At 38.9% G+C, this 14645-nt stretch overlaps 1 protein-coding gene across 3 annotated transcripts in view; it reads right to left on the bottom strand.

Annotated features, from left to right (window-relative positions):
- Positions 1-14645, bottom strand: part of LOC124131806 (tight junction-associated protein 1-like) — a 44397-nt gene that overhangs the window by 13400 nt on the left and 16352 nt on the right. The window contains exon 1 of one of the 3 annotated variants that reach the window (XM_046495284.2): positions 11303-12224. The exons of the other annotated variants lie outside the window; for them this stretch is intronic. Coding sequence (XP_046351240.1) covers positions 11303-11331 — 29 coding nt within the window. The 5' untranslated portion in view covers positions 11332-12224. Of the gene's footprint in view, positions 1-11302; positions 12225-14645 lie in introns of those variants that run through there. 3 annotated transcript variants of the gene reach the window in all.

Raw genomic sequence — 14645 nt, 5'->3', positions numbered from 1 at the left:
TTAAGCAGGGATCAGACGTAAGTAACACACACGTGGAGACAGGAGCTTTCTGTAAATGTCTCTTGTCAAATGCCACACTCCTCATTGTTTCTGAGGGGGCACGGGTGGCCCAGTCGTCTAAGGCGCTGCAAATCGCTGTGCAGAGTTGCGAACCTTGGGCACGCCAGAAACCCATGATTGTGGGTTCAAATCCCGGTTTACCCCGATTTTGTTTCTAGGTTTGTCAGCACCATACCCGTGCTCGTGGGTTTCACCGAGGTGGTAAACGTCTGAGACCTGCATCACTTCGGGCTTTCCTCCCACATTAAGCTGACATGCCGCGATATAACTGGAATACTGTTAAAAGCGGCGTTAAACTAAACTCACTCACTCACTCATTGTTTCTGCATATACCATGAATATGTGATTTACCATGATTCACATTTGACAAAAAGCAGCTGAACGACTGGTGGAGAGTCTTTGAGAGAGGCAGTGAGGATTACATTCCAGCCAATCAAATAACAGCTCATCTTGCTCATACTCAACAATTTGAATCTTTTCAAACACGACAGTCACCTTCATCATGATTTACACGTCATTCCGGTGGTTACAATGGTTATCAGCAATGATCAAAGCCTTCGGTTTTCCGCAAGCTCTAAACGTTACCATAATTATTTCAATGCTACGATTGCTAGATTGCGATATCAAAACTGAAAAGCTAACTAACAAATGGAACTTCGGAAGGGCAGGTCAGGAACTTTTGTCTAAGCGCTTACTGCTGCATATATCCTGTGTCAATTTGTGACCTCATCACACAAAAAGTGTAATAGTACGGCACTAATAACATAAACTGTGGACAGAGTTCAAGTCAGTGTATCAATGGTAACAGAGACACAGCTTAGAACAGACTCCATGGCAACTTGGCAAGGATACAACATTCCAATCAAACACCATGTGAGTCAACTCATTGTGACTACAACAGACTGCTTGTAACATGTGAGTCAACTCATTGTGACTGCTTATAACATGTGAGTCAACTAATTGTGACTACAACAGACTGCTTGTACATGTGACTAAACTAATTGTGACTGCTTATAACATGTGAGTCAACTAATTGTGACTACAACAGACTGCTTGTAACATGTGACTCAACTAATTGTGACTGCTTATAACATGTGAGTCAACTAATTGTGACTACAACAGACTGCTAATAACATGTGAGTCAACTAATTGTGACTACAATAGACTGCTTGTAACATGTGAGTCAACTAATTGTGACTGCTAATAACATGTGAGTCAACTAATTGTGACTACAACAGACTGCTAATAACATGTGAGTCAACTGATTGTGACCACAACAGACTGCTTATAACATGTGAGTCAACTTATTGTGACTACAACAGACTGCTTGTAACATGTGACTCAACTAATTGTGACTGCTTATAACATGTAAGTCAACTAATTGTGACTAAAAAAGACTGCTTATAACATGTGAGTCAACTCCCTGTGACTACAACAGACTGCTTATAACATGTCAGTCAACTCATTGTGACTACAAAAGACTGCTTATAACATGTGAGTCAACTTATTGTGACTAAAACAGACTGCTTATTGCTGAAGGCAAACGGTGAGTTGCACCATGACATTCCTTAACAATAACATGGCTGCACCTCCCTGGGGGACATTATTAGAGCATAATGACACAGGGATGGAACCTGTAACCATGACAACTGCATATTAATTTTAAACTAGAGGCGTTTTTTACTTGCAAAAACAGAAGCAGGCTCCTTTCATGATCATTTCCTCAAAGCACTCAATGTACCACCAAGTACTTCCGGTCAAAACACATTACTTTCACACCTTGATCTCAGTCAAGACAACTTCATAAGAACAAAAAAAATACCCAGATCTCAGGATTGTACAGAAAAATGTCCAACAGTATCTTGCAATAAATGATACAGCTTAAATCAGAGGAAAATAGCTAAATTCAAATAACATGTTTATACATTTGCTCAAAACATAGCAGTCTCAAATGGAAACTGACATTTTTGGCAAGATCCTTGTTCAAGCAAATTTAACACAGCCCTTACTACCAAACAACCAACATGATATTTTACAGTATTTGGCAGACAGACATTTTATTTGCTTTGTCTTTGAATACCTACCTACATCTGCCACCTTTTCAAAAGGCTACCATACTAATAGATTTACTTCCAATACTGTGTACTTTTTTGTGGGGCAAAAGGGTCATGGAAAAGAGAACAATGTTTTTATTTGAGTCTAAATTTTGATGTGAATGATTTCTTCCTGTGGTAATAAATCAACGGGACAAAACAAGCAACAAAAGAACTGTCTTATGTTCAGAAAGCAAATACATACAGCTCTTTCAATTAAATATATTAAAAAATATAAACAAGCCCAAGAGAAATCATTGAATTTTTTTGTTTTTTTTGTTTGTTGTTCAATGCTGCACTCAGCAATATCCCAGCTATATGACGGTGTTCTGTAAATAATTGAATCTGGTCCAGACAATCCAGTGATTGACATCATGAACATCAATCCACAAAATTGGAATGACATGCATCAACCAAGTCAGTGATCCCATTAGTCGCTTCTTACGACAAGCATAGTCGCCTTTTACGGCAAGCATGGGTTCCTGAAGACCTATTCTACCCTGGATCTTCACGGGTCGTAGAAGTGTGTAAAATGTAATGTTCAATAAAGAATTAAAACACTTTCATAACGTTCTCGACATCCGGTAGTATGTACTGTGTCATGTTGACATCATGGTACCTTGTAAGTCAGCCAGTGAAGCTACACGCGAGTGTGTATGAAAACATGTTAACCTCAGCTTTCACCACCGATGACATGCATCATCCAAGTCAGCGAGCCTGACCACCTGATCTCGTTAGTCACCTCTTACGACAAGCATAGTCACCTTTTATGGCAAGCATGGTTGCTGAAGGCCTATTCTACCCCTAATCATCACAGGTCTTGAAATTGTTGTACGTAAACTTTTACACTACAATCAGTTTCCATCAATATCACAGCAGTGCACCAAATACCATGAATAACAGGGAGTTAAATCTACTATTAGCTCAGGTTGAAGTAATCATTGACAAAACATTGCTATTCATGAGAAAATCACACTAAAAATTACCTCGTTACACAGACTGTGTTTTGAGATGAGATGTGGGACTGCATTTAGAGACAACGTAATATTCCAATCTGATTCATCCCTAGTTAATACCATCTTCCGAGAAGCAACTAAATGTCGGAGAGGTGAGATGCATTATACTTTCAAACAAGGTGATAAGCTAGTCCATCATGGAAATTGGTCAGCAACAGAATTCCCCACTGACATATTACTTGATATGATCAGCAAGTTGCGTTCGGCAGAATAAATAAATAGAGCATTTCAGATTTTTTTTCACTTTTCATTACATAAAGGTTAATGGACCGATTCTTTAGTATGCAGAGTTTGAAATTACAGGGGTGCTGGAATCCTTAGGGGTAATTGCTACAGTATTTGAATCACAGAGCCCCTTTAACTGTTGACCTGAGGATCGTGACATGGGCCCTTGCTTTCAGTCCCTATTTCCAACACTAGTATGAATAGTAATATTCACATATCACCGGCAGTCTTGAGTGAGTGAGTGAGTTGGGTTTTAACACCGCTTTTAACAGTATTCCAGTCATATCAAGGCATGTTAGCTTAAAATGGGAGCAAAGCCCAAAGTGATGCAGATCTTAGACATTTACCAATCTAGTGAAACCAACGAGTATGGGTATGGTGCTGTCAAACCTAGAAACATAATCACATAATCAGGCAAACCTGGATTCGAATTCACAATCCTAGGGTTCTGGCATGCCTAAGGGAGGCAACTCTGCACAGTGAATTGCGGCACCTGAAACGACTGGGCCATGAATGCCCCCCAACAACCTTATACTCTTAGGTGGGCCTTAGTTTAATCAAGGGGCGGTCGGATAGCCTAGTGGTTAAACCGTTTGCTCGTCACGCCGAGGACCCGGGTTCAATTCCTGTCATGGGTACAATGTGTGAAGCCCATTTCTGGTGTCCCCCGCCGTGATATTGCTGGAATATTGCTAAAAGCGGCGTAAAACCATACACACTCACTCACTCATTGTGAGTCATATAATGATTTAGTCATAATCTTTTAACTAAACAAACTGAAACTCAGACATTGTTCTCCAATACAGTTTGAGACAATGTGATAAATGTACTGGTGCAGGCAATATTGTTAAAAGAAAGAAATACATGGGCTCTAAAACAACAACTACGTCAGGAGGAAGAGAATTTATGGATGCCAACTTCTTTATAATGAGGAACACAACATTTCGGAGTACATGCTTGCTCCTTCATCAGGTGAATGAATGCCATGAGGCAGAGAGCCCATATATGTACATGTAAGGACAACAACATAATAAGATAACAAAGGGTGGAAACTAACAACTTGCTCTCTGCCTCATGGCATTCATTCACCTGATGAAGGAGTAAGCATATGCTCCGAAACGATGTGGACCGCCTCCATGGTCTAGTGGTAGAGCGTCCGCCCGGAGAGTGGAAGGTCCGGGGTTCGATCCCCAGCCGCATCATACCAAAAGACGTTAAAAGATGGTACTTGTTGTTACCCTGTCTGGCGCTCGGCATTAAGGGGTTTAAGCAAGGACTGGTCGGCTCAGAGTCAGTATACTGTGTCTGAGTGGGGTATTCATGTTAAACTGCGGCATGAATCTCAGTGGGCTAGCACTATAAATCGGCATCAGTCCGGTCTAGTACAAGCAGCCACACACATACACACGTGCATGCACATGGCTATATAAGTGCAATAATCTTGGACGCGACGTTAAACCCAATTTCACCTTCACTGAAACGTTGTGTTCCTCATGATAAAGAAGTTGACATCCATCAATTCTCTTCCTTATGTGTATCACTTCTAAATGCCTTTCAAAGACTTGAACAACTATGTGATCCAGCAGGGTCAGTTAGTTTGAGATCATTCGTTTGAGAAATTGTGGAAACCAGGCTAAATAACCTTCGGCTGGTGTCAAATTGAATGGCATCAATTTGCTGACTGTCAAATATCGGTTGCCATGTTGCTTGAAACTGGAGAAAAAGACTTGTGATAATCACATTACGTGGATTTAGTTATCAACTAATCACTAATAATCATCGCTTTACTGAGTTTTCATTGACATGATTCATGAGTTCTCCATATTTTCTTTTCCACAGGATATTACATAAACCATTTAGAGTGAAAACGATTTTCACTGTCATTATGTCCCATAGCGTTCTTTAATTGGATTATGCATGCCAAGTATCCTGGCAACAGAAAGCACAAGAGCAGTCCTATCTGGGAGAAACGGCAGATGATGTTTTTAATGTATTGCCACCTTACAGCCGTTCTGTGATCAACATCAGTCAGTTTCATAGAAAAGTAATAAAATTGGCAATATTAAAAGACTTATGGTGTCATTATTGGAAGGTAGCCTATGATATAAGGTGTTAATCACAAGTTATCTCGCTATATCACATCATTGCCAAATAAATCTGATTTGCTTTTATTTTTTATGATGATAATGATGAGTCAGCTAAACGACTACCCAGGTACAATTTGAAAAATCCATAACTGTACAAGGTATTAACATCTGACGATGTCGGTTTACCCTTGTGAAGTTAACAAGAACATGCATTGTGTGGGTGTTTGTGGTTTCTTAATACCGTATTCGATGTAATAAGCCCCCCGCTCTAATAAACGCCCACGGCGATATTTGTTAATATATTGGCAAGTGAACAATCCCAATTAGCACCCCTTCCGATTGATCAATGTACACAAGACTTATTTATTCGTGTATAATACGCATGCGTGTGTTATATACACCCTTAATTATGGGCAATTAAATTCAGGAAAAATATATCTGTTGTATATAAACAGTTCAGGCCGTCAGCATAAACCACGAAATTTATCTTTCAACTCTGTTTTTTCCACCAAATTAATATTCTAATAAGAGCCCCCTATTTCTTATTTTGAGAGCGCCCTGGGCGCTTATTACGTCGAATACGGTATATGTGTTTCTATTATAACGTTTTCAAAAATCAATATCAGTGATATGTTAATAAGCTTTTATTTAACCCATTGTCAGTACACCTTCCCGAGGCAAGGGAGTTAACTGACTGTAAAATCCAGTTTCTACCCTTGCCGAACTTGTCTGGAGTTCTGGAGTTACATTTTGGCTGGACTAACAAGTCTGTGTAACGAACAAGACATCCGGTTCGAAAACAACATGGATTTAAACATGCACATTTCCATCGACTGCAGGATTTGCAAAGCATGTGTTCTGTCGATTGGGCGTCGACAGATATATTCCAAATCTCTTCATGTTTTAAATCAAGGTGCTCAAAATGATTTCATGCACCTCGTTTTATTACCACATACTTCTTGATTATTGATCAGATCGTCTTGATTGGGCACCGCCATTTTGCTTCAAGCAAATGCAAGTGATATGAGAGGTGGTATCTGATTGGTCAATAGGATGGACATAGAATGGACATAACTCGTAATAGTCACTGGTGGCGCTATGATCGAGCCACGAAATTCCAGTATAGTTCAACGAGGGTGGAAACTGGACGTTTGTAGTCAGTTAACACCCTTGCCTCAGGAAGATGTTGTCAGTAGTAAATGGGTATTGGTCTGACATCCGTATTGCAATTTATTGCAATAATGATACATATATTGCAATACGTACAATATATCTTATGCATCGTACAATTAAAGGTGAAACGATACACCGATATTCCGATGCATCGCGATGCTTGACACACAATACCATATACGATAAACTTGGGCCCATTTATCGATACGCCACAATACGGAACGCAAATCTCAAGCACAGCGTTTCCTCGATATTGTGCCTTTCAATAAACCGCTAACTTGGTTATATGCGCGGTAACACATGGCTCCCAAAAACGTACATACACTTTTTCAATAAGTTCAGGTTTTACACTGACAGATGTTTTTCCCCATCTCAAAAAACATTATCAGCTGATCACCGCAAGCACATAGCACCAGAAATACCAGTCAGCAAATCGGAACTGAAGTACCATTATTATACTTTCTTGTTATTAAAACATGTTCATTGTATATCTGGACTTGTGTTTTTTTTATATTTTATTTATCTTATTCAAAATTTCATTTAATATTGTTTTCATTAAGTTAGGTGAAATCGTGTGTGAAGAGATACAGCAACCACGGTCAGATTACCACTTTTTATGCATTGAAACAAACTTTAGTTCCTCGAGAATGGATACATATATTAAAAATGCCATACTTTGACTCGTTAAAAGTCATATCTGTGGCAATCTGGCTAATATATGTCAACATAACGTTTTCGCAATCGAAATACATGTAGCCCTGGAAGTCCCTACGGTGACTGGTCAAATTGTTCCATATGTAAAAATATCCTGCAACAGCAATCACCAGTACCAAAACGGGTAATACCGTGCACCTCTTATTGTCAGTATATTACATATTGTGATACATATTCATCAGTATTCATATCGTGGTATACGGGTAATACCGTGCACCTCTTATTGTCAGTATATTACATATTGTGATACATATTCATCAGTATTCATATCGTGGTATACGGGTAATACCGTGCACCTCTTATTGTCAGTATATTACATATTGTGATACATATTCATCAGTATTTATATCGTGGTATATGGGTAATACCGTGCACCTCTTATTGTCAGTATATTACATATTGTGATACATATTCATCAGTATTCTTATCGTGGTATACGGGTAATACCGTGCACCTCTTATTGTCAGTATATTACATATTCAGAGTATGAAGCTGCACAAACAGCCTGGTCACTCTATAGTAATGCAGTAGGGATCATTGTCAAATTGGGTACTACACATATGTACCCCAGGTACTTTCCAATATACTAAAATACACCCTACTAAAACAAGTATTTGTGACGAAATGTCCCCCGCCTGTATATACACCATAGTACGAAATATGAAGACAATCCAGCGATTAGTTCTTGAGATATTGCGGCAACACCGTTTTCCAACTCCAAAAGCAGATTTGCCTGCTGTGACCTTGAAAATGGGGTCAAGGTCACCAAAACCGACTGGTGTCTGCGGAGTCTGTATATACACCATAGTTCCAAATATGAAGACAATCAAGTGTTTAGTTCTTGAGATATCGCGGCAACACCGTTTTCCAACTCCAAAAGCAGATTTGCCTGCTGTGACCTTGAAAATGGGGTCAAGGTCACCAAAACCGACTGGTGTCTGCGGAGTCTGTATATACACCATAGTTCCAAATATGAAGACAATCCAGCAAATAGGTCTTGAGATATCGCGGCAACACCGTTTTCCAACTCCAAAAGCAGATTTGCCTGCTGTGACCTTGAAAATGGGGTCAAGGTCACCAAAACCGACTGGTGTCTGTGGAATTTGTATATACACCATAGTTCCAAATATGAAGACAATCCAGTGTTAAGTTCTTGAGATATCGCGGCAACAAACAGGTGGGACGTACGGACGGTCGTGAATACTATATCCCCCGCTTCGCGCTTTCGCGCGACGGGGGACAATCAGAACACACAATTGTACCTAGTTTGGCAACTTTTTCCTCCGGAGCCGGGATGAATCTACCATATTTTTCCAAAGCACAAAACTATTTCTTTTTACAAGACAGTCCATAGTTTCTTGTCTAAACTACAGGTTACTAGTACCCGGTAAGGCGGTAACAATTATCAAAAAAGGTTTAGTTTCCCCAATGTCTGAACTAAGTTAGCTCACCACCACTCGATCTCTAAAAAACCATTTAACCTGCCCAGGTGCACTTATTATGGCAAATACAGTACTTGGTAGTCTATACTTCCTAAATGACTTTCAATATTGTGTTAAACCTATATCTATTTTTTACCGGACTCACTGGTTCAAAATGACCCAACATGAACATTCAACCATGTGGAGATGGACATTAACATCAAGTAAAAAAAGTTTATCATTACAAACGTCTTTGGACTACAAAGATGCTCGTCTTAATATACAAATGTAGATAGTTGAGAATTGTCAATACATACATTCTTTCATTTCGAAATGTTCCATTTATTATTTGTTTGTTTGTTGTTTAACGCTGCACTCAGCAATATTCCAGCTATATGACGGCGGTCTGTAAATAATCGAGTCTGGACCAGACAATCCAGTGATTGACATCATGAGCATCGATCCGCGCAATTGGGATCGATGATATGTATCAACCAAGTCAGCGAGCCTGACCACCTGATCCCGTTAGTCGCCTTTTACAACAAGCATAGTCGCCTTTTACTCCATTTATTAAAGACCCAACACATATTAGGCAAAAATAAATTTCAGCTTTTTGGTAATACTAAACACTAGTTTGGGAATCGGCCTGAAAAATTATAATCGATAATTTATCAACACTGAACGTTAATGAACTCAGAAGTTTGTGGTCATGATTTACTTTGCGGTGGTTTTCCATGTCAACTTGAGTTATTTGAGCACTCTCTAACCTTTCATTAATAAATGTTTTCTTTCTTATGGAATGTCATCATTCATTAATTTTGTTTGTTTGTTGTTTAATGCCGCACTAAGCAATATTCCAGCTATATGACAGCAGTCTGTAAATAATCGAGTCTGGACCAGACAATCCAGTGATTGACATCATGAGCATCGAACCATGCAATTGGGATACGATGACAGGCATCAACCAAGTCAGCGTGCCTGACCACCTAAACCACTGTTGGCTTACTTGACATATCTTATCAGCATAATCATTCTTCAAACAGAGACAGGAAATATTTATCTGTTAAAGAGGTACGCTTCATTCCTATCTTCCCAACAAGTGCTTTCAGTTTATTAGCCAAATTTTATCAAATATTCGCTCTGTGTCTACATCAATATTTTACAGGACCATCATTTTATAAAACATATTTCAGTCTAAACAAATGAAAGCAAAGCATTCTTAGTGCATCAGTGAATTAGGAGATATACCTACTGCGTTTTGAAATTTGAGGGTGTATCACTGTAGATTCAATACCTATTATTTATCAGTTGGAACCAAATGCTTTGATACCTTATTTTAACCAATCAGAATCAAGCATTCTTCAATGCCATTGTAGAATTCGGTTTATATGCCAGCATACCCAATTTTATATAAACCGACAATATAGGTGACACATGTTTGTTAGGTAGATATTCACTGCTCGCTCACACATAGCTGCTGTCAGGATATGACAAACATATTTAACAAACATGAAAACAAACATGAAGACAAACAGTCAAAAACTCTGCTGTGATGCACTGAAATTGATTGTGCAAAGCCACAATATGAGTGACATACTAATAACAAAATAATGTTGATATATCAAAGTGCATTGCTGTTTCGGTGAATCCCATTTCTAAATAATTAAAGATTAATTGTTTTCAAGTTTGATTTATCATCTATCCATTTGACAGCTGATTTATCAGAATAATAATCAATAATGTTTGTGTTCCATAAGCAGCCTTCTCTCAAAATTGCTGAGTGTGAAAAGAATATATTACCAGATATGGCCAGAGGTGTTCCAGTTAATTGTCATAATCGAAGAATGATTGGAAGGTCCAAACGAGCAAGCAGTCGAATGCAATTTTCCATAATTCAACCTAAACATTATAACATATATGAGATACACTCTACCTAATTCCTATACAATATAATCCGTATTTCATATGTTTAAGCAAGTTACCACGATATTGATTCAGTTGACATTAATAACACATAGAAACATGACGTTACTTTACATTTATAGAAAGAGGTTAGTTTCTGAATAAATTTTTAACTGAATTTTCAAGCATAGCAATGAATTTTCACTGTTTATGCCTCTTATGTCATAGTGTTGTTTTAACAGTATGCCAGAACCGATCCCTTGCAATGATTTTTATTGGTATGGACATTGATCAATATTATCGTAGAGATATTGAGCATGTTGAGCACAAAGGCCAATTCAGCATTCAGATTCAAACACTAAATTAAACCCTCAATATTTTACTGATTCCAAATCTAACTGTGCCACAGGTACACACGCTTACTTAGTCTGGTGACGAGACACACAACCGAAAGCTATTATGGAGACTTAACAATGCTGACAACCAACAACAGTGATAGAGTCTCCAGTGCTCCCCATACAGTGCTGTGCTAGATAGCAAATATACAGCAGAAGGCACAATTTTGTTATGTCTGGAAAGATATAATGGCATTATCAGGAAGTAGGTCTTACCAAACAGGTCCACAATGTCTCTTACTCATCTTGCGATGTTGATGACAATACAATCAATACTCTTAAACTTGCTCTGTAAAAACCTAATTAGGTCGGGCTGACCTCATCATCGTTTAAGGAAATCCCAATTTCTACATCCATCGAAAAAACGCCATATTCTTCATCCATGGTATCCTAAAAGGTCAACACTGGATCACGGCTGATTTTAAAGCACTTGAAGACATGGAGTTAGGCACTTGTGCATTGGGTGGTGTAAGGCATCGGTGCAACACAGACGAGGCAGTAAAGCTGATGCAGGCAGGGACGGCTTCAGTGCAGTTTCAAGACACAACAGTCTAACATGGTGTTATTATCACAGTGCTGTAGAAAATCCCCTTGATGCCAGCTTCAGTAACAGCACCAGGAAAGCGCAGGACGATGAAGTAATGAGGCTGGCGATGTGATGTCACCCACACATGTCCGCTGGAACTACATGCATGCACGTACTGCACTCAGAATAACTGTCTGCCATCATGCTAATGCACCTCCATCTTTATGAAGCATGGGAATGAAACAGATCCGACAGAAGAGTCAGGAGAGTCGCCAGAGGTTATACCAATCATGCAGAACCATCAATGCATGACCTCTATGATTCACAGTTCGTCTGCTCAACACGGGAACCAGCACACAAGTCCTCGACCCTACATTCAGTGTAGATGAATCATTAATAGCAGACTGAACACAAATGCTGCCTAATAATTTTGTTTCTAGGGAACTCCGGAGTAGATGAAATTGATTATTTCTGTGAGCGAGCTCAGTTCACTGTTTGAGCGAGATGATGACAAACTACAGCACCGTTCAATGAAAGGATTTGCAGGCTCATCAGCAAAGAAAGCTAGTGCCTGCCGCTAAGATACCAGCACAGTCCCTGCCGCTTTGCTAAGATCTGAAACTCTCCAGCTTAAACTAGAAACCAATCTTCCTTCATGCCAAGCTACCTTAATGCTTGACAGCTTCAGCTATTGTGATATATATATAGAGTGACATGAAAATGGCTCTTAACAATGCTCAATGCTGAATTATTTCCATCACCCCGTCTCATCAAATTACTTCCCTGTCAAATCATCCAATAATAGGCATTACACTCACATCAATAACAAAAAGTATCCAAGTTTCATTCATTTGGAGGAAATACCCAAAGTTTACTGATTCCTTTGAAAACGCTTGGGGAGTTTTCAAAGCTTATTCAAAAATAGCACAAATTTCCTGATCCTATAGATTAAACTGATAGTTGTCAGTATGACCAAATAATAGGTAGCAGGTGGTCAATAAATGCAGATAAATATTTCCATGGCCAAAGAAACTCCTTCCACATAATTAAACTACACATGTCTGAATACAATCCCGGATAAGAAATAACAGTATCCAAGTTCCTGGCTGTTCTAAGCCAGAAGTTTACCAGACTTCACTTGTGAGACATAAATCAATTACTGGTGGGGGAAGGGGACGTTTTGTTAATGACACTACAGATGGGGGAATCAATACATGGGGGAGATGAGTGACCAGGGCCGACAGCTGGCCCAGGATCAATCACAACCAAAGAGAGAGGAGCCTCATCATACGTCCCCTTGTCATCAGCCGACTTCAGTGAGGGGTCTGAGGTTTTATGCTATAGTCACCAACCGTTTTTTATTAGTTTCTTATGAAATATAAATAAACTTAGACCCTTCATGTTCTTATTTTGTTTTTGAACAATGTTGTCAGAAATTACAGATATAGGGTCGATAGGATACGGGTAAGAAAAATAATTTCTCAAAAGTTCTATTTTCCTTTAGACATGTTAGACATTTTGTGAAGTGTGAAATAGAAACAACAAGCATATAGTCAGCGAAATATAAATTTCTAAAATTCCTAAATAAGAAAAAAGGCACCAGTTCAGCATGAGTCTGATAGACATGCAAAGTGTCGTAGGGAAATATTTAACGGTTTCTGAGTTATGCTCCGGAAACGATTTCGGGACGCACGCACACACGGATGCACGGACTGATGGAACCCATTTCAATATTTCCCACCAACTTTGTTGGGGCGGGGGATAAAAAGGCATAAACTGTGCAAAACATTGCAGGTCATTGAGCACTTGTCTTAGTCAGGTAGGAGGAAAAAGGTTATTTTATATTTACAAGTGTAATTGTCAGGTTTGGCTTTAATCACGTTCATATAAATAAAAAAGCTTTTCCAAACTCCTTTTTTTTCAGTTGGGAGGATCCGTTAAAACAAATATTATACATCAAAGGTCCTACTGCTGTGTCCCTGCAGTGAAGCAGATGAGCCTGTGATAGACAGTGGGAGCACTGACAAGGGAGGTAACTATCTGGGATTTGTTTGTTTGTTGTTTAACGCCGCACTCAGTAATATATAGGCTATATGACAGCGGTCTGTAAATAATCGTTTCTGGACCAGACAATCCAGTGATTGACATCATGAGCATCGATACACATAATTGGGATATGCATCAACCAAGTCAGCAAGTCTGACCACCTGATCCCATTAGTCACCTCTTACGACAATCATAGTTGCTTTTTAGCATTGTTTAGGGCAAGCACGGGTTGCTGAAGACCTATTCTACTCCAGATCTTCATGGGTTAACTATGTCTGAAGGAATGTTTGGTTTTTGTGTCACTTTCTGATTAAGGCAGGAATCAAGAATGGACTTCACACATTTTAACCATGTAAGGAATTGAACCTGGATCTCCGGCAGGAAGAGCCAACACCTTAACTTTTCCCCTCCACCACGTTTCCTTTAATGAAGCTCATTGCCACAATATGATACGGCTCTCTATAATGACAGTACGGTTGCAATTATTTTTTTAAATATGATACATGAAAGTATCATCAGAAAGCGGCATATTCGATCAAAGAATGCCCACCCAACATTTGTATATAACATTTGAGCCAATTAATATGATTAAACATGTTTAACTAGCAATGTTTTGAGAACTCTTGACAATATTATCAGAAACTAGTATTTGACACTTAATTTTCATACCATACAATAATACACAATTGAACACATATAACATGTATAAGCATCTTCATCTTGCCTCCATGTCAGAATGCTGACATCTGATTGGTTCACGTGATCTTGATAAAATACTGTGTAACCTGCCTTGGAGGGTAATAAATTTCTCAACCAGAGAATAAATCTCTTATACCCCACCATGAGCCATACAGGCTGCATGTGAAAAGCAAAAAGCCGCACGCTTTTTCCGAGTCGATGAAAGTCATGTAACCTCAGCTCAACATTTGCTTAATCGAACAGGTGTTTTCTATCAATTTTGAATTTGTGTTACTTCTTTTACAATTT

Source organism: Haliotis rufescens, unplaced genomic scaffold, assembly GCF_023055435.1.
Source record: "Haliotis rufescens isolate VD_foot unplaced genomic scaffold, xgHalRufe1.0.p SCAF_3, whole genome shotgun sequence".
NCBI lineage: Eukaryota > Metazoa > Mollusca > Gastropoda > Lepetellida > Haliotidae > Haliotis > Haliotis rufescens.
This window is presented reverse-complemented; position numbering and strand designations above follow the sequence as displayed.